This window comes from Sturnira hondurensis, unplaced genomic scaffold (assembly GCF_014824575.4).
Source record: "Sturnira hondurensis isolate 20B ecotype Veracruz unplaced genomic scaffold, ASM1482457v3 Scaffold0004152, whole genome shotgun sequence".
NCBI lineage: Eukaryota > Metazoa > Chordata > Mammalia > Chiroptera > Phyllostomidae > Sturnira > Sturnira hondurensis.
In genome coordinates, this window is record NW_028076783.1 from 5,414,584 (window position 1) to 5,434,681 (window position 20,098).

Genomic DNA, 20,098 nt, shown 5'->3' on the forward strand with positions numbered 1-20,098 from the left:
TTTCTCCACATTGGTTATTCCTACCTCATTCAAAGGTGTCCATACCATGCTCTCAGGGTATGCAAGGGTGTCCTGGGGATAGTATGTAAGCCAAAAATTTGGATGTTCCCATAGTGCACTTTGGAGCATTGAATTTAACATTCATACTATTACCTATCTTAACGGTTAGATTTTCCAGCACTTAGTCCATCACAGCATTTCAGCACTAATGACACTTAAAATGAGTGAAGGGGTTTATCCTGCTACCAAGTCTACTGGACAGAGACGAAAGGCCCACCCGGCGACTCTCGTGCATGTCCAGCAGTGCAGAGGTCTCAAAACGAAAACACCAAAAAACCAGGCAAGCTCAAGAGCCAAATTCTACTTTCAAGACAAACACAGCAGGGACCTCAGTTGCCTCCAACTGAAGTTTGAAAAACTGAACTGAATACACATCTTCGACTTCTGTAATTAGACCTGAAAATGAACCAAGACAAAACCCATGGTACTTTTCAGCCCTCTAGGTAATGTTGCCAAAGTGTGTCCATGTCTCTTCGTCTGGGTCCCACTGTCACAATCAGTCTGTTAGCTAACCTCTCTTCTCTAGAACGGATGAGAATTACTTCAGTGTAAATGACTACTGTCATTTGGGCAAAGAGCAGCTGGTGTATGATCGGAAAGAACCGTGACTGCTCACTTTCTAAGTGTTGAAACATACTGAAGTGCTTCCAAATCACTATTTGGTCCTCCCCTCCAGGAAGGCCACCTCCAGAGACCTCATTCTCAAACTGGACTGGCCCCAGGAACCCATGAGAGGAGACCAAGTTATCCCGCAGCCATAGTTGGGAATCCGCTGGAGTCATACCTGGGAACTGGCCCGGGGAGAACTGGGGAGGAGCAGGGCTCCTGGTGATAAGCAATTCACAGCTGTGATGGCATTAATGAAAAAGCAGCATTAGAGTGACTTAAAAAAACAATTCAAAATGAATTATAACAGTCAAATAAAGGCTCAGTCAGTCACTGGGAGAAGGGTCTTTTATTTGTTCATCACAAACTTGGTAACTCGGTTTTGACCCAAGATTATCCTCTTATGGTAGTTTCTACCAACAGAACCAGCATCCAATCCCAAGTCTCACCCCCACTTTGATAAAGTAAATAAATGACTTCTGCCTAACAGGCAGTCACCTCGAAAGGACTCCCCCTCCAGGTTGTCCCCACTTCATCCACTTGGATATTTGCACAAAAGACCTACCCTTTGGCTTTAAAGTGACCCAATTTGATGTTCAGGCAGAAAATTAAATCCCACGCTATGATTCTTCTACAAGTGATTTTACTTTTTTTTTTCCTCAAAAAGGTAGCTGCCAACTTAATGTCATGACACATAGAGGGTGAAAGTTCAAGGTTAACCTCCATCAGCTCCAGGAGATGTTGCCTAAAACTTCACATTTTGCTTCATTTCACTGTAACTATTCAAAAAGTTGTTTTTTAACCCCAAAGAACAGAAGGGTACCGTGTAACTCTGCGGCTCGCGCCAGCACTGGCTGCAGGGTCTGTTACAGGTAAGACAACAGGAAGTTCAAGTTCTGTGATTCCAACACTTTAGGGAGATGTGAAGTGTATGCTGGGCTGGGCAGGGAGGACTAGTGAAGCTAAAAAGTGCTTGATCACCTATAATGGAAGAGGTTCAAGATCATGCATACTTCCACACTACAGCCCACAAAGTCACAAGCCCACAGAGCAGTGATTGACAGCTAGCCAGAGTAAATGAGTTTGAAGTAACCTGGGGAAATCTTAATGCAGTGGCCTGGAAACTGGGTCAGAATTACTCATGAAGCTCCTCATCCCTTCCCAGAAGAATATGTGACAGTATGTCTTTTATATGGAAACCTCTCTGTACATATGTATAAACTTGGTATGGCCTTAATGCTGCAGTTAAGGATTTGTTTGGCTACCACCTTAAGCAGCGTGTTAAGCAATCGCTTCCTTAATGTAACATTTTTACTTCTGACAGGACTCTTAAACTCGACTAACCAACTCCCCTTTGCCCCTTACTCCCTTTTTGCATGAAGTCATAAAAGTTATGGCAGTTATTTTTTGGCTTGTAAAACAAAACCTATTTCTGCAGTTTGAAGATGGAATGTAAAATTTCTGTGATACATGTATATAAAAATATATTTATTGAACCATCCATACACACATATCCATGCTGATTCACTGAAAAAAATTAAAGTTTTCTGTAATTTTCTCTGTGGTTAATCCATAGTTGTTATTCAACCAACTTTATAGGTACAACTTTTGATGTTTTGCAATCCCCCTAGAAAGAAAACCACGTATCATCTGGAAAACATCATTTCACTGAAGACAAGGCTTTATGTCATTCATTCAGGAAGTATTTATTGATCTGTGCGCCTCGGGAGATACAAAGATGTCTCAGACACAGACCCTGCCCGTCGGAGCTTACAGTCTAGGAGGGGAGAGCGCACACACACGGGACGCACAGTCCGAGCTGTTTCAGTGGGATGGACCTGGTCCTGGATACACAGAAGGCGGGGGTGAGAAGAGGTAAAGGAAGCTGAGAGGCCACCGAAATCACCCAGGTGAGGAGGAGGAGATGTGAAAGATGGCTGAGGTAGAACTGACAGGACTCAGCTGGACACTGGGTGTGGGCAGTGAGAAAACGCGGGGCAGGGGCAACGGCACGAGCTGAAAGGACGACGGAGCGGGTCTGTGAGAAAGAATAAACATTGGCACATAAAACCCTTCTGCACAGAAACAGTGCCCCGGACACACTGGGCGCAGTCGGAGAGAAACGACTCATCGCTCAGACCGGGGATGGGAGCGCCTCAAATGCCCGGTGACTCCCTCCCTCCTCTGCCCACCCCTTTCCCCACAATTCTCACCACCGTGAAGTGTCACAGTGTCAAAATTTACTCAGTTAAGTCCTACCTCTAGGCATGTGCCCCTCACAAAAGAGAAACCGAGGGACACTGATTCACCCCCCCACGGGAGTCACCCTGTAAGGCTGCTTGTGCATGTCCTGTGCCTTCCGGTGGAGCCCCGGGGTCAACTCCTCAGTCCTTGGTCTCTGGGAGCTGGCGTTCTGATAATGTAGTAAAACAGGTGCAGGTCACGCTAACTCTGGGCCCAAGTTTACAGCTAGGAGAAGGCATAAAGTGCTCCAGAAACGCGTGTTTTCTCAGAAGTCCAGACTGGGACAAACTATCCAACAAGGAGGGACAATGTGACAGGGAAGAGGAGGGGAATGAATTGGTTCCTCACTTCGAATTCTGGCCAATCAACCACCAAATCGAGTTCCCCGCTCCTGTTGCAATCTCTTCTCTCTTAGGGGAAAAAAATTAGTTATTGAACTGGGTCTTCAAAAAAATGACTTGGATGGCAAGGAATCTGTACAGGGGCAAAGCAGGTACAAGTCTATCTTCAGGGAAAAGAGGCACTTGAAGCCACGGAGTCAGCGATGCTGGCTTCCGAGGGGAACCAGAAGTAGTTCAGAAGGGCCGGAGCATCGCCTCCACGAAGAACGGGAGAAATCACTGCAAAGGAAGGTCAGGACCCTGAGACTACATGGCACTGCCAGGCACTGAACAGGGTACATGCCTCAGACCGGATGGCTGCCCCTTAGGAGCTTACAGTTATAACAATACAAGGTGGAAAAAGCACCACAATGTACAGAATGTAAATGCTGACAGATTCAGGAGAAAATTACAGCTGAGTTTCAGCTATTAACACATTAGGATACCCAACAGCTCTCTGACAGCTAGTAGCACACCCGTCCCTGAGGGGGCGCTGTCAGCATCCCTAGACAACAGGCCCTGGTGGCAGTGGGCACGGAGAGCTCTAAGGAGACAGAGAAAACCTAGAAGTGACGACTGAGCTAGGCCGAAGCCCCTGGGTGAGCGTATAAAACGTGGCTCCTTCCTCCCCCCACCTCCTAACCTTCACCAGCTTCGGCTTCTGGGGCTGAACCTCGGGCAGACTAGTAACCTCTCTGAGGTGCTTCACGTTACTCTTACAAGCCAATTTAGGACTCTATACAAACACTCAAATCCTCTGAGCCACCTGTACCTTCTGAAAAATGAAGGGGCTGTACAAACCATTTTAGTCCTTTCCAGCACTAACTTTCTATGGTTCAAAGAACTCTGGGAGCCTCCTGTCTCTTGTGATAATAACAGAATGGAGATTAAGGAAACATCCTATTGTTTCACATTTAAAATTATGATGTTTCCATATAAATCGCAAATGATTCCAAAACCATCATCTAAGTTCCACCTCCCACTCTTCTCCAACTTCTAACGTGTACATAGCTGTGTGAGTTTATTTTTAACAAGCTATCTTTTACATGATTTACTTAAGTGTGCACTGATCCTTAAAGAAAGGAAGTCCTTTTCTCCCTACTTCCTTATGCCAGCTTCTTGGTAGGTCTTCATTTAAAACAGCCAAATCAGTATATATATCACAAAAACATTTAAGAATTTAAGCCAAACCCAAAGTCAAATAGGTGACATCAAAGCTTAGGGAAAGTTTCAGCAACCAAAATGATTATAACAATATTTAAAACTGCTTATATCCAGATTAAATGAGATATGATCACCCCTCTAGTTACTACCAAAAGTATAAGCAAACTTCCTATTAGTGGGTTTGTGAAAAAAATACTTGTTAAAAAAATTCAATAGTGAATTTCTGGTACACAACCCTTAATTTCTTTTTTTCTTTTTCTTTTTTTAAGAAAATAAGACATAGTGAATAGACACAAGTCCCTTAGGGGATCTGTGACGCTGGCCACACTTCAAAGTACTAAACACGTATGGATTTCTGGAGTTGGCCAGGCCACACGTTATGGAAGGTAACAGTGGAACTGACTTCTAACACTATTTCCTTCTCACGGGGACTACTGTTAAGAAACAAAAGCAAAACAACAAAAACCAACTACCAAGTTCAAGTGAAAATCAGAGGAAGGCAAACTGCCCAAGGTTTTCAAAACAAGCCACGTAATCAAAAGGCAAACAACCTTGATTCTAAGCAATACATTAGCAAAAACCAAAACTAAAGCAGGACAGCGGCTTTAGGCCATCTCTAATCAACTCTTCATTCATTCAGGCCGTGAGGAGAGGCTATTTCATGGAAGCATGAACAAAGCAGGCTAATTTCAGCACTATCCTGAGCTAGATACAGATTCACTAGAAAGAACGTAAATGAAAGTTGTATCTCACATGTGCCACCATTTTTCCTTTAGTCTAGTGAGAGTTCATGAGCCTGCTATGGTCCCCAGAACTTTTATTAACACAGCACATAAATACGAATCCCAAAATGTATTCCTGCCTTACAACCAGCAATCCTTCCATAATTATCTGGAACCACATGGCCAATTACTTGATCAGCAACTTTACCACCTCATCCCACACAAGACATCGCTAAGTTGCTAATATATTCCTTAAGATTTCTAGGACATTTGTGGAAGACTACCTTAAGTGTCCGATGCCCGTTTTTGGTACACTAGGCAGTCAGCTAGGACCTCATATTCGAATAAATGCTGAAGTCGCTTCTTTTACAAGGTTCAAAACTGCTGAACTAAAAGTTATTTGTATGTAGCTCCTGCAGAGATTCTAAGTAACAAAAAAATAAAACTTCAATATAAAAGATATCTTTAGATCAGTAGATTTAACAAATGCAACCATTTACATAAAAGAAATAGGCTGCTCAGCATAAACAATGGACTACAAATTTAAACCTCATAGAAAGATCATTTCCATATAGATTCTAACAAATGTTTTCTATAAAGTGCCTCATTTCCCACTAACTCATTAAAACCATCAAGGGTTTTCAAATAAACTTGATACAAAGAAAAGGATGAAGGAAAAGGACTAGAGGGTGGCAATTACAAGCATGAAGCACAACTGCTATCGACTCGCCTGGATTACGTTCTAATAAAAAAGTGATCATCCACATCAGATTTCAAGATTGTACTAAATGTATTATTAAACCAGGTAAGAAAATAATCTAAGAACAAAGTCCTTATTAGGGTGTTACCAGTCTGCCAGTCAAAAGAAGTCCTATTAAAAAAATAAAATCAATGTTTGCTGTATCACTAAAGGAAACGGAGAACAAAAATGCTAACGAACCTGGTTAAGAATGTTTTATAGACTCTGGTCTCTTTACTGTAGTAATTTTATGGTGATGTCCTATTACCTCAATGTCACTCAAATGGAAACAGGAAGGCCTTTTTGTTCATTTGGGAGGCCAATCGGCTCCTCACTACAGGGATGCCTTGGAGACCTAGTCCTGTAACTGCTCTGATGATGCTTCTTCTTTATCTATTACTTTGGGGAAAACTCCCTAACTCACAGAGTCTGAAAGTTAATTTTCCAACCTAAAACTCAAGTGCAATTCAACTAACACTGTAGCAGTAACCTACTCAAAGTCAAAATTATTTTTGGATTATCCATTTCACTGTTCCCATCAATAGCTCAAAAAAAAAGTTGAGAACACAGGAATACACAAGTAAAGCCCAACCTACACATAAAAGCAAACAAAAGTATTTTTTTATGTCTCGAGATATATTCATTTTCAACAGGTCTTAAAAGACTAAGATGCACACTAAACCAAACCAGTCTTGCCCAGTAAGATGCAAAGTAAGTAAACTGGTGAAGGCCGTTAAGCTCAGTAGACAAGAACCGTACTCTAGGCCATTCTTACAAAAGAAAAATTGTATTTTAAAATCTGAAAGGTTGAATGTGATGAGCAGATGCTGTGCACAGAAAAATCTCACCCTGACTCATTCCACTTTTACTTTCTACTTGTGTGAACACATGTATCTCCATGGTACCATGTTTATTCCATCAGCATGACCGTGAGCAATGACGTCAGGGTTTTTCAGTGTTAGCCATGATGCCAAGTCACATCCATAAAAAGTCCAATGCTAGTCAAAACTCCACAATCACCCAGATTCTACTTAGTTGAAATTACTGAAGCAAATTTGTTTTCTGAGACCATGTGATAATTCCCTGCAACAAAATACAAGCAGCATCCGGCATACTGCTGCTACCCATCCAAAACAGTTTTATTAAGTATTTTATTGTAATTCTGTTACAAAATTTTTTAAAACCACACAGTTGGTACAAATGAAGGAAAATGAGATTACTTGCAGGAGATGTTACCATAATCCCTGAAGAGATATCTATTTTCTAATTCATTTATTTTTATTTTCAAAGCAATGAGTTTTCCACTCCAGCTGCAGTAGTACCCCACCGCCCGCCCACCATGCACCGCAGGAGGAGGACTACCCGGGTTCTCACGTAGTCCATTCATTTTCACAGAACACGTGGCATCGCTGGCCCCACCCACTGAACAACAGCTGCGGTGCCCCCCTCCACACACCTGATAAGCTCACACATTTCCAAACGTCCTCCAGGATACAACTGCCCCAAACCGAGCATCACTGCATCTGGTTACTGCCTCTAAACCTTTGAGTAGGAAGAACTCTTAATCTCAAAAGTATGCTTCAGTATTCACTTGTGAAAAATTATTTCTAGGTTATCCATAATATGACCTTATATTTACTGCAAAAATAACTCAGGCTAAGTATTTTTTTTCTTTCCACCCCAAGCTTAATATAAGCTACAGAAGTACAAGCTGAAATTTCTTCTAATTACCACTGGCCTGGGCCAAATTGAGTGGTTACCAAATAACAGTTTAAACTGACCCCCAAAACAGCTATGTGACTCAGTTACATAAAGTTTCTTTATATGAAGGAGATGCTGCCAACTTTCAAATATTTGCGGTACTGAAAACTAACTGATAACATCGAATTTCATTTTACTTTAAGACTACACCCTTCAGCAAACCTAGTTTCCCAGTAACAGAGAGACAAACATTCCTATGCCTACTCACGCTACCCTCAAACGACAGCCCTAAAGATGAACACTGTGAAGGAGAAAATAAATAAGTTAAATCTGACAACCTCGTTGCCCTTCCATTAGTAATGACGAGATATCACACGAAGGCTTGCTTCACAAGTGTGTAAACAAAACCTCCACACGCCTTACACTCAGCACTCCACAAACAACACACTATGTAAAACGAGCATTACTCTACATTGCCGGATTAAATTTTCTTCCAGAAATATTTTAATAAAAATTGGCCATTTCCAAAAAGCACCCACTGCATGCCCATCAATAAAAGAGAACCAGTAACAGAAAATTTGCCATATGGCTATGATTTAAAGGAAACCGACTAGCAGACACTCAAGCACATCAGCCAAGTCCAATATTAAAGTCACATTCTTTCTTATGGGCTGATTAGAATTCCGAAGATGCCGAAATAAAATGCAAAACTATGTAAGTCAAAGGGCCTCTAAAGAAGCATCTACCCTCAAAGGCATTCCAGTTTGAGACTCGATTTCAGAATAAGGCATAACAAATGAACAGAAGACATACAAAGTGAAAAGAGGGATTCCACAACTCCCAACACACTCTGAACCTGGGGCAGGGGGAACAAATCTAGACGTTTTAAATTATTCTTCTTTAAAACAATTGCCAAGGCTGGAATCAAAGATAAATAGAAGGCACAGAGTTTTGCTCTAGTTTTGTGTTATTCAGATTCTGGTTTTGGTATTTTGTATGTTTTTACAAATACAAATTAAACATGAGGAAAAACTCTACTTCAAAAAGCCTAACAACTCAAGAAGTGTTATCACAGTTACATTCTAGACATTTAAAACCTATCTCAATTTATCAACAGTGGGTTTTAGATTCATTCTGTGATCTCGTATTAAAAGAAAAAAATTTCACTAACACCTTTTATTCAGTTTTTAACCACACCAGAGACAATCAAAATTGTCAGTTTTTCCAGTGGCAGTCTCTCCACACCAGAAGGTAGTCATGACTCCTAAGAAGAAACAGTTTGTTTTTCCTGCCTTCAAAATGTTTATCAAATCTTGTATTTCTCAAAGGCTTTGAAACACGTAGAAAATAAGAAATATCCCAATGAATAAAACATACCAAATGTCAGTAATAAGCAAGACACATTACTTTGGGGAAATGGCTGTTAAAAATAAAAATCCAGTCTATATATGCAAAGTAAAGCAAGGAAATTCAGTCTTTTTTTTTTCTTCTTTTAAAATCCGTTTTTCCTAAAATATCATTCCACAAAATTGGAAGTGAAGGACTGAAAGGTGAGGAGAGGGGAAGGGAGGGGAGGGGACACACACCATTAACACAAAAAGTAAAATTGTACAAACTGAAGCAGTTTATAAGAGACCAGGGTCATACTGCAAGATACCAAAGGGTGGTTGAGGAAATTCACCATTCCGCAGGAGTGGGCGCTCGCGCTGCTGCGTGACCATCGGCAAAGAGCAATTCACTGCCTGGGAGCAACTGCCCTTCCCACTCCAAATCCTGGCTTCTGCACCATGCCTCCACGGGGAGGGCCTCTCATTGTACCACCCAGCCCACCTCGAGGGCCTCCAGGTCCCCGCAGGCGGTTATCACGCCGGTCCCCTTCCCGGGCAGCTCGAGTCTTCTTCTCTTCCACATTCAGACGGACCTCACCTCTGAACATGATGGGCTGTAAGAGTCAAGGTGAGAAGATTTACACAGTGCTGATGGACTACCAACTATCAAAGTTAAAACAAGGCTATTATAATGAACCAACAGCTTACAAATCACCTATGTTCTCAGTTAAATTTTTGTTTCAAACTCAGAACACACAATGTTCCCATTAGCAAATACCTGGAAAGGCGGTTAGGTATGCAGGGTATGCAGGCCAGTTCAGGAAGGCCGTTTCAGCAGCACAGCAACTCAAGTAATTCTCACTGTATTTACCAAATACTGTTTCCCCACAGAATCCCGTGAACAGAATATAAGAATTGCCGCCGCCTCTACCGACTGTGAGGCTTAGAATAAAACCCTGCCATCGCCTAATGTGAAAAGTTTGTGCTGCACAGGCTTATACAAAGTACATACACATGTCAAACACATCACTAATTTCATCTAAATGTAACTTTCACAAAATGCTATTGGCCTTAAAAGAATCTTGAAAAACACTGAAGACAATGAAGAGCACATTATCTTATTGAAAAGAAAAAGACACAACACACCCACACTAGGTCACCGGCCTTCTTTTCCGCCCAACAGAGTAGGACACAAAGGGTTACTCCAGATTCCAATGACTTCAATGCACCCCTCAGGGCACCCACTGGTTTTCTAGCTGAAATAGTTTAAAATAAACATCTAACAGTACTTCCTAAGCAGGTAAAGTGCTTCATATGCTTCGCGTCTATTATCTCATTTAACTGTCACAGCCACCCTCTGGGGACTGTCTGTCATCACACCTGCTTTACAGACTAGCAAACCAAGGGCCAGGGGCGGTGAGGGGCTCAGCTCGCGGGTCACAGCACCAGCCCCAATGGAAGAGGAGCAGTAAACTGGGCCACCCTGACTGGGAAGCGGAAGCTCGGACCTGCTCTGCTACGCTATGGCCTGTCACACTCCATGGTCACCAGGCTTGTGTAGCTACGTCTGCACTCAAAGAATTGACACAGGGAACTGACGAAGGGAGGGACTTCTACCAATACAGAGAGATGAGGGGGAAAAAAAATTAAGCTAACTTTAAAGTTCCCAAAATACAAAGGAGTGACCTGAAATATATACATAAAATAGTCCTTTTTGAACTCTTATCTTTTAAACTCTGGTTAAATATATATTTATACATTTATAAATGTATTTTGCTTAACACTTAAACATAATATATTTTTAAATATATTTTATTTATTATGCCATTACAATTGTCCTATTCCCCCCTTCATTCCCTTCCCCTCCTCCACCATTCCCCCCCTTTATGTCCATGTCACAAGTTCTTTAGATTCTGTATTTCCCATACTATACTTGCCCTGCCCCCCGTCTATTTTCTACCTACCATCTATGCTACTTATTCTCTGTACCTTCTCCCCCCTTCTCCTCCTCCCACTCCCCTGTTGCTAAGCCTGCATGTGGTCTCCATTTCTATGGTTCCACTCCTGATCTAGCTGTCCTCTTGGTTTGCTTTTGTTTTCGGTGTGGTTGTTAGTAACTGTGAGTTTGCTGTCCTTTCACTGTTCATATTTTTTATCTTTTTCTTAGGTAAGTCCCTTTAACGTTTCATATAATAAGGGCTTGGTGATGATGAACTCCTTGAATTTCATCTTATCTGAGAAGCACTTATCTCCCCTTCCATTCTAAATGAAAGCTTTGCTGGATAGAGCGATCTTGGATGTAGGTCCTTGCATCTTTCCAGCCCCTTCTTGCCTAGAAGGTTTCTTTCGAGAAGTCAGCTGACAGTCTGATGGGAACTCCTTTGTAGGTGACTGTCCCCTTATCTCTTGCTGCTTCTAGGATTCTCTCCTTCATTTTAATCTTGGCTAATGTAATTATGATGTGTCTTGGTGTGTTCCTTCTTGGGTCCAACTTCTTTAGGACTCTCCGAGCTTCCTGGATTTCCTGGAAGTCTATTTCCTTTGCCAGACTGGGGAAGTTCTCCTTTATTATTTGTTCAAATAAGTTTTCCACTTGTTACTCTTCCCCTTCTGGTACCCCTATATAATTCAGATGTTAGAACGTTTAAAGATGTCCTGGAGGTACCTAAGCCTCTCCTCATTGTTTTGAATTCTTGTTTCTTCATTCTTTTGTTTTTGGTAATTTTTTTCTTCCTTCTGGTCCACTCCCTTGATGTGAGTCCCAGTTTCCTTTCCATCACTATTGGTTTCCTGTGCATTTCCCTTCATTTCAATTAGTTTAGCCTTCATTTGTTCCTCTAATTTGTGACAAAAATCAACCAGTTCTGTGAGCATCCTTATCACCAGTGTTTTGAATTGTGCATCTGATAGATTGGCTACTTCTTGGTCGCTTAGAGTTATTGGCTCTGGGGCTTTGAGTTCTTCTTGGACCATAATGTTTTGGTCTGTTCACACCTGTTAAGTATGAGGGGCAGAGCCTTAGGTGTTCACCAGGGTGGAGCAACTCAGTTGCTGGGTTGTGAGGCTGTATGTGGGGGCGGGGTCAAAGAGGAGCAATGGCAGTCCCCTCTGCTGCTTCCCACTGCTGGGGCCTGCACAGTCTGTATCACTGCTCGCTCCTTCACCTGGTTTATCTGTGCGTGAATGTGTGTCCGCGGTCAGGCAGCTGCCTTTCGCCCCCACTGGGTCTGTCCATTGCCACCCCATGCCTGGGATCTGCTAACCACCGCCCACACGCCTGGGTCAGTCTGGCCAAGTTTTCCTGCGCAACCCCACTCCACCAGCTGCTGGCTCCACCCCTTTTACCGGTCTGGCTGAAAGGTTCATTGTTGTCGGACTTCCATACAGTTCACTTTTCTGTGTTTTGGTTGCATCTTTGTCACTAAAACTTTGTTGTCTTTTAAACTTGGCTGTGACAGTGTTTCCACCTACGCCTCCATCTTCAACACTTAAACGTAATATATTTTTATACACACACTGTACAAATCACTTCACACGCAATTTGAAGTGCTGTTCCAGGCAATATTCTAGACTAAGCAGGAAAAACAAAATCGTATTAAGAGCCTAAAAGATGAAGGTGAGAGAGGTGGGGGACTGAGGACGTTTTAAACGTCGTTAGGAAGACATCGCTGGGGAGGTACCAGGGCAGAGGGAAGCTGAATGGAAAGGTGCCAGACACACTCATGAACCCTTGAGAGGAACTTCCTCACCTCAAACACTTCTTATGGATAAGGACACCACGGCTTGCCCACGTTGGTTAAAAAAAAACCCGTATCTTAGACAATTAACTAAGATGTCAATGATCAAGTCTGACCTTCTTTGGCCCAGTCGCAGTACCACACTCTGTGAGGATACAAAGAAGTCGAGGTTGCACCAGACAGGCCGGCCACTGCACCCACTGCACACTCCCCGAGGGGCCCACCCACAAAGCCCAGTGTAGATGTCTGGGTTCAGTGTGCTGTGGTTTGGGTGAGAGAAGCCACTGTTCTCTCATTTCTCAGTGTTGTGAAGGAGACGCTTCACAAAAATAGTGACTTCAATGTGCACACCTCACTAGCACTCCAGATAATGCACGCCTACAGATTAAGTCTCACACAATGTTATGACCACAACATTAAACTTTGCAGTATAGCCGTAAACACTGTGGAGAACCTCTGGGAAATAGAGATCTACAACATTTCTATTACATGCTTAAAAAATGAGTAACTTTAGCCCTCGCTGGTGTGGCTCAGTGGATTCAGCACCAGCCTACCAAAGGGTCACTGGTTCCATTCCTTGTTGGGCTACATGCCTGAGTTGCAGGCCAGGTCCCTGGTAGGGGGCACTCAAGAAGCAATCACACACTGATGTTTCACTCCCTCTCTCCCTCCCTCCCCCTCTCTAAAAATAAATAAATAAAATATTTTTAAAGTGTGTAGTTTTGATTTGCAGAGATTGGAAGCAGATCAGTGGTTGCCAGGGGCTGGGCAGAGCATATGGGGAGACTGCTTAATGAGGAAGGTGCTTACTACTGATGAAAATGTGTATAAGGCAATGGCTGCACGACAGGAAGTGGTAACAGATGCCACTGTACTGTTCTAGACTTCTCGGTGGGGTGGGGGTGGGCGGGAGCACCTCCTAAGTTGTAAGAATGTCTAAGCACTGGGTTATACTCCTCACAATGCTGAATGTCAATGATATGGAAAAAAGCTTTAGTGTAGCTCAGTGGATTGAGCGCGGGCCTGCGAACCACACAATCGCAGTTCAATTCCCAGCCCTGGCACATGCCTGGGTTGCAGGCCAGTTCCCAGCTGGGGACGCACGAGAGGCAACCATACATTGATATTTCTCCTTCTCTCCTTCCCTTCCTTTCTAAAGATAAATAAGTAAAATCTTTAAAAAAAAAAAAAGAAAAGAAAAACCATTTTTTTAAAAAAAAGTAAAAATAGCCCTGGCCAGTGTGGCTAAGTTGGTGGGAGCACAGTTCAGTAAAGTGAAAGGTCTCGGCTTTGATTCCTGATCAGGGCACAGCCCTAGGTTGAGGTTCAGGTCCGGGGGGGGGGGGGGGGGCGGGGGGGGCNGCCACCCCAGGTCCCAGCAACCAGATGGACACTGCCCTCTCACATCAATGTTCTCCTCCCCTCTCTCCCTCCCTTCCCCCTCTCTAAAAATCAATGAGCATGTCCTTGGGTAAGGCTTTTAAAAAACTAAAAATAAAACTAAGATGGTTATTTTTATGTGAATTTTACATAATTTTTTTAAGAAGTGAGAATTTAAGATCCCACACCAATCTCAGTAAATTAACAATTACTTCATCAGTTGTTCCTCTCTACTACGAGTGCTACAGAAAGTGCCATTTGCTAACAAAAGATGGGGGGGAGGAAAGAGCTCTCTAGGAACCACACAGTAAAACGAGTCCGAGTCTACAAATCCCTCTGTAATTAGACCAACAGTTTTGTTAGAAGTGGTTCCAAGCTGGGTGACTCCAACACCAGACAATTTTTAGAACAAAAGAAGCCCCCTCATAGTTATACAGCGCAGCCAGCAGTTTTATACCAGGACTGCCCAAGGCAAACAGGCTCTTAAATTACCTTATTAACATTGTAGTTCACATTCTACACCAGAAGCTGTCACCAAGAAATGGAATTTGCATAAATCCCAGAGCACTGGTAACTACTAGTTATTTATTCCTCACCGTTCACTGAATCAAAAACTAAGTTATTTAAGACAGAAGCCCTGTTGTTCTAACCACCCAGGCAGTCCTTTTGATACTAATGGCTGAACGTGACAGAACCCATTACCCAAACACGCTGGAATAAACCACACTTCACCTGTAACACATACATGGGAAGGAGGAAGATTCAAAGAGCCAACACACATGCTCATTTTTTTTAAATCAAAATAAGAAACTGCTTACCCTGTTGCTAAGGACCTTTTGAACAGGCTCAGAATCATCAAACACAACGAAACCAAAATTGGGTAACTTCCCACCACTGTTAATGCGCAGCTCCACCACATTCCCATAATCTGCAAGGGAAATACAAAATCTCAAATAACTCACTGGAACATTTCTTTTAAATATTACATGCACACTATCCAATGACACAGCTAAAGAGCACCTGAAATATGGCTAGTCACTACCATTATGTGTAAAAAATACATGATTTTGAAAGCTGAGCATAGAAAAATGTGTACTGTCCCTTATATATTTTTACATGTTGAAATGGAAGTTCAGACACAGTGGGTTAGCTGATTACACATGTGCCTCATCTGCTAGGTCTACTGGGAATGCTGCATCAGATGAACTTGGCGTTTACAACTTATTCACCTACTTTGAAAGAAATCTTTAAGCTCTGACTTATCCACATCATGGGGCAGATTGCCGATGAAGAGCTGGTGACTGTCAGGGTGTCTCACAGTTCTCCGGGGTTCGACGTCACCTTGCTCACCAGCTTCACGGACTGAAGAAAACAAAAACAGAAATGAGAGATGAAGACACCTTTCAGTGACTGTTCCATTCAATTGCTTTCTCTTTACCCTAAATATAGGTAATCCCACCAAATCCACAATTTTTTAAGGAAGCAAACATCAAGCACCTCCCCGCCAAAAGGCAAGTTCTTACCTCAAACCCCCCCAAACTACGAAAGTCACCCTTCTGTGCTCTTACCTGGTCTAGGCCCCCTCTGGGGAGGAGTATTTATCCGCTGCTCTCGAACCCTCTGGTCCCTCTGAGGCCTCTGCGGTGGGACCTGAGATTCAGGCTTGGACTCCGGGCGAGGCTGAAAAATTTGTAAGTTAACTTCTGTGTAAAAACAAAGCAAGCTTCCTTCTCTCTTGTGAAGTTTTTAATTTTAAAAAATATATTTTATTGCCCTGGCTGGTGTACTTCAGTGGATTGAGCGCGGGCTGTGAACCAAATGATCACGGTTCGATTCCCAGTCAGGGCATGTGCCTGGGTTGCAGACCAGGTCCCCAGTGGGGGCCATGTAGGAGGAAACTACACACTGATATTTCTCTAACTCTCTTCCTCCCTTTCCCTATCTAAAAATAAATAAAATCTTAAAATATTTTTTTAAAAAAGAAAACATATATAAATATAATTTATTGATTATGCTATTACAATTGCTCCATTTTTTCTCTTCTTTATTCCCCTCCGCCCTGCACACCCCCTCCCTTCCACATTCCACACCCCCTCACTTCATGTCCATGGGTCATACATATAAGCTCTTTGGCTTCTACATTTCCCATACTATTCTTAACCACCCCGTCTATTTTCTACCTACCATTTATGCTTCTTATTCCCTGTACCTTTTCCCCCATTCTCCTTCCTCCCCCTCCCCACTGATAACCCTTCATGTGATCTCCATTTCTGTGGTTCTGTTCCTGTTCTGTTTGCTTAGTTCATTTTTTTGTTTTAGGTGTGGTTGTTAATAACTGTGAGTTTGCTGTCATCCCACTGTACATGTTTTTTATCTTCCTTTTCCTAGATAAGTCCCTTTAACATTTCATATAATAAGGGCTTGGTGATATGACCTTATCTGAGAAGCACTTTATCTGTCCTTCCATTCTAAATGAAAGCTTTGCTGGATAGAGCAATCTTGCATGTAGGTCTTTGGATTTCATGACTTGGAATACTTTTTTCCAGCCCCTTCTTGTCTGCAAGGTCTCTTTTGAGAAATCAGCTGACAGTCTGATGGGTACTCCTTTGTAGGTGACTATCTCCTTATCTCTTGCTGCTTCTAGGATTCTCTCCTTCATTTTACCCTTGGCTAACGTAATTATGATGTGCCTTGGTGTGTGCTTCCTTAGGTCCACTTTGTTTGGGACTCTGAGCTTCTTGGACTTCCTGTAAGTCTTTCCTTTGCCAGACTGGGGAAGTTTTCCTTCATTATGTTTTCAATTAAGTTTTCAATTTCTTGCTCTTCCACTTCTCCTTTTGGCACCCCTAAAATTCTGATGTTGGAACATTTAAAGATATCTCCAAGGTTCCTAGGCCTCTTCTCATTTTTTTGAATTTTTGTTTCTTCATTCTGTTCTGGTCGAATGTTTCCTTCTTCCTTCTGCTCCAAACCATTGATTTGAGTCCCAGTTTCCTTCTTGTCACTGTTGGTTCCCCATACATTTTCCTTTATTTCGCTTTTCATAGCCTTTACTTTTTCCTCTATTTTGTGACCATATTCAACCAATTCTATGACCATCCTGATTACCGATGTTTTCAACTATGCATCTGATAGGCTGGCTATCTCTTTGTTGTTTAGTTGTATTTTTTCTGGAGCTTTGATCTGTTCTTTCATTCGGGCTGTATTTTTTTTGTCTTGTTGTACCTGTTACTAATGAGGGGCGGAGCCTTAGGTGTTCACCAGAGCAGGGCACCCACGTTGCTGCACTATGATGCTGTATGTGGGGTGGGGAACAACGGCACTTGCTCGGCTCTCTGCCAGTTTTCAGTCACTTCCCCCACTACCCACAATCCAATAGTGTCGATTCCCGGGTGGGTGGGCTTGTGTACATCCTGGGACCCTGGGAGTCCCTCCAACAAACTCTCCTGTGAGGCTGGGAGTTTCTCCCACTGCTGCCTCAACCCCCACAGGAGTTTTCAGTCAGAAGTTTGAGGCTCTATTCCCCGCCACCCCGCTGGGACCCTGGGTTGCACAGTCTGTCTCGCTCCCCAGCTGTTCCTCCGGGTTCATCTGTGCGGGAATGTGGGACCACCTGGTACCCTAGCCTCCAACTTGTCAGGTACTCTCCATCCAGCTGCCAGTCTCCACCCTTCCTACCCACATCAGTTCCCACATTGTCTAAACCTCTATGAAACTACACTACTCAAAATAAGACAAAGTAAATCTGTCTTAATACAAGCTTACTAAGAAACTCACCTGGGAAGCTGGGACTTTGACAACATGAGGTGGAATCCCAGTTACTGGAACAGCTCCACTGGGAGGAAGGTTCTTGCTGGTCACAGACGCCCAGGAAAATGTCTAAGGGAACAGAACACCCACACCAGCTGACTACACCGTATGTCAGAACAATGTAAAAGCTATTAGCTCCCTATTTCTTGTACACAATACATGCCTTGCATTTTCATAGGCAGGACAGCTTATAATCCTGACATGCCATCCCCTCCACGATCAAATTCAGCACTAAAATTCCTTAGGACTGCTATGATACAAACACTGATCCAGTCACACCAACGTTAGATTACCTTAAACACCTTTCCATCCATACCAAAACCCACCGAATCCTGTTACTTAACTCTTAATTATCTTCTTTCCAATCTCTACTACCAGGGCCCTAATCCAAAATACATTATCTCTCCCCAGAATCACTACAGCAGCCACCCACCAACTACTCCTCACCCATTCTCTATCCAGCCAATTACTCTTCTACCTGTCCGCTAAAGACATCTCAGTCTCTATCCTACTTACTTACTCGCTAAAGGAGAGACAAGAACCCCACCCGTCTTACAGACAATTCCCATACCCAGAACCGTGCCTACCACAGAGGCGTCTGCATGAACTGCCAGACACACATACATGGCATTCTAAGAACTCTGACCCCATAAATACAGCGCAAAACAACATTCCTCCCCAGAGTTTCACATGCAAAGGTTCTGTGAGTTAGTCAGCATCATCCTGATGTGACTTAGGGGTACCTGAAAAGCTCCTCTCCAAGTACCTGAAATCAGGGGGTATTCTAATTAGAAAAGTAGTTACATTTTAGCAGTATGCTTCTACTCCTACTGTAAAGTTATCCTTAAATACATTTCACAGAAAAAGGCAGGCAAGTCTGTCATCTCATTATTTTTTGAAGCTACGTTATCACTTGTTTGTTATAACAAGAACATCATAATTTGCAATTTAAAAGATGAGGGGTTGTTAACAGACTAATAAAATAGCACCTGACATTTCTGGTCTAAAAAGTATTCAAGTTTCCTTAGAGGGCAAAAAAATTTACTTTTGAGCTTATAAAGCAATGTGTATCTTCTTATCTGAGACGTGGTTCAATGTGTAAGGAATTTCCCTTCACCACCAATATGAAAACGTACCTACCAAAGTCAACCAAGCAATAATAAAGGAGAGGAGGAGAGGAGAGATTTTAAAAATAAACCAAAAACAGCATAAATACACAGACAGGCTGCGCACCCTCAAGTCTTCCTGCGCTGCCTGGGCCATGTCTGCAGGCGCTGGAGACGCGCTCTTCTGCGCATCCTCAGGAGCCGTCTCTTCCAACGCTGGCTCACACTTTTCCTCCTGAATCTCAGACACGGGCTCTTGCTCTGGCTCTGGTTCAGGATCAGGCTCTGGTTCAGCAACAGGTTCCTCTAAATGTTCTTCCAAGTCATTGCTTTAACAGGAAAATTTTAGGGATATTATTCTGCCTCCATTGACTTGGCAAGAAATTCCCAAGTATTCATTAAGTACAGAGACCTAAGCCCCCAAAAGATCTAAGAAATACATGTCTGAGTATGAGCAAATCTTAACCGTAGTTAGATTAGCTCATTGCTCATGAGCAAATTCATCACAATGGACCAAACCACTTTCTCAGTTAGAATCCCAAAACTATCACAACTGACCTCTCACACATCACAAAACTCTAACAGGCCTCGAGGAGGGGGAAGGGCCATGGAGCTGCTCAGCGGGCACTGTCTGTTTTGCAGGATGAAAAGGTCTAGCACCGCGTTGTACAGTCATGTGCAGAGTGTTAACACCACTACACAGGACCCTCCAACCTGTCAGGAAGGGACACTTCACCAGGGGGTTTTACCACAAGAACCGCTCACAATAAACAGGGGAAAACGACATCGATTATGAACCAGAATCATTCTTAAACTTCCACATCAATCGCTTTGTTAAAGCTATAGGTGTTTCCCCATCTGAAATTCTAATTTGGTCCATTTGTGGTGCGACAATTAATCATTTTCAACCAGCAAGCCAGGTAGGTACTGTGGTTATTTCATCAGTACACCTTCAGAAATATTTAAAATATCCTCTAAATATTGAATACTAGTATTACTGGTATCACACGGCAACAAGTAAATAGTTTATTAATTTCTATTCCTATCAAACACATTTCTAGTTGCAGATTAAAACAAAAAAACAAATAAATACCTAAGACAATACTGTCATGCTAATGAAA

The 20,098-nt window shown here is 42.7% G+C and overlaps 1 protein-coding gene across 3 annotated transcripts in view; it reads right to left on the bottom strand.

Moving 5' to 3' along the window:
* Positions 1-2,347: 2,347 nt before the first annotated feature.
* G3BP1 (G3BP stress granule assembly factor 1) overlaps positions 2,348-20,098 on the bottom strand; it is a 40,912-nt gene continuing 23,161 nt past the window's right edge. For 2 of the 3 annotated variants that reach the window (XM_037044850.1, XM_037044851.1), the window contains 6 exons: positions 19,105-19,306; positions 17,839-17,940; positions 15,630-15,741; positions 15,295-15,423; positions 14,880-14,989; positions 2,352-9,558 (listed from right to left, as the gene is read on the bottom strand). In XM_037044850.1, the coding sequence (XP_036900745.1) occupies positions 9,352-9,558; positions 14,880-14,989; positions 15,295-15,423; positions 15,630-15,741; positions 17,839-17,940; positions 19,105-19,306 (862 nt within the window). In that variant the 3' untranslated portion in view covers positions 2,352-9,351. Of the gene's footprint in view, positions 9,559-14,879; positions 14,990-15,294; positions 15,424-15,629; positions 15,742-17,838; positions 17,941-19,104; positions 19,307-20,098 lie in introns of all 3 variants that reach the window. The other variant, XR_005066310.1, reaches the window with a different exon arrangement.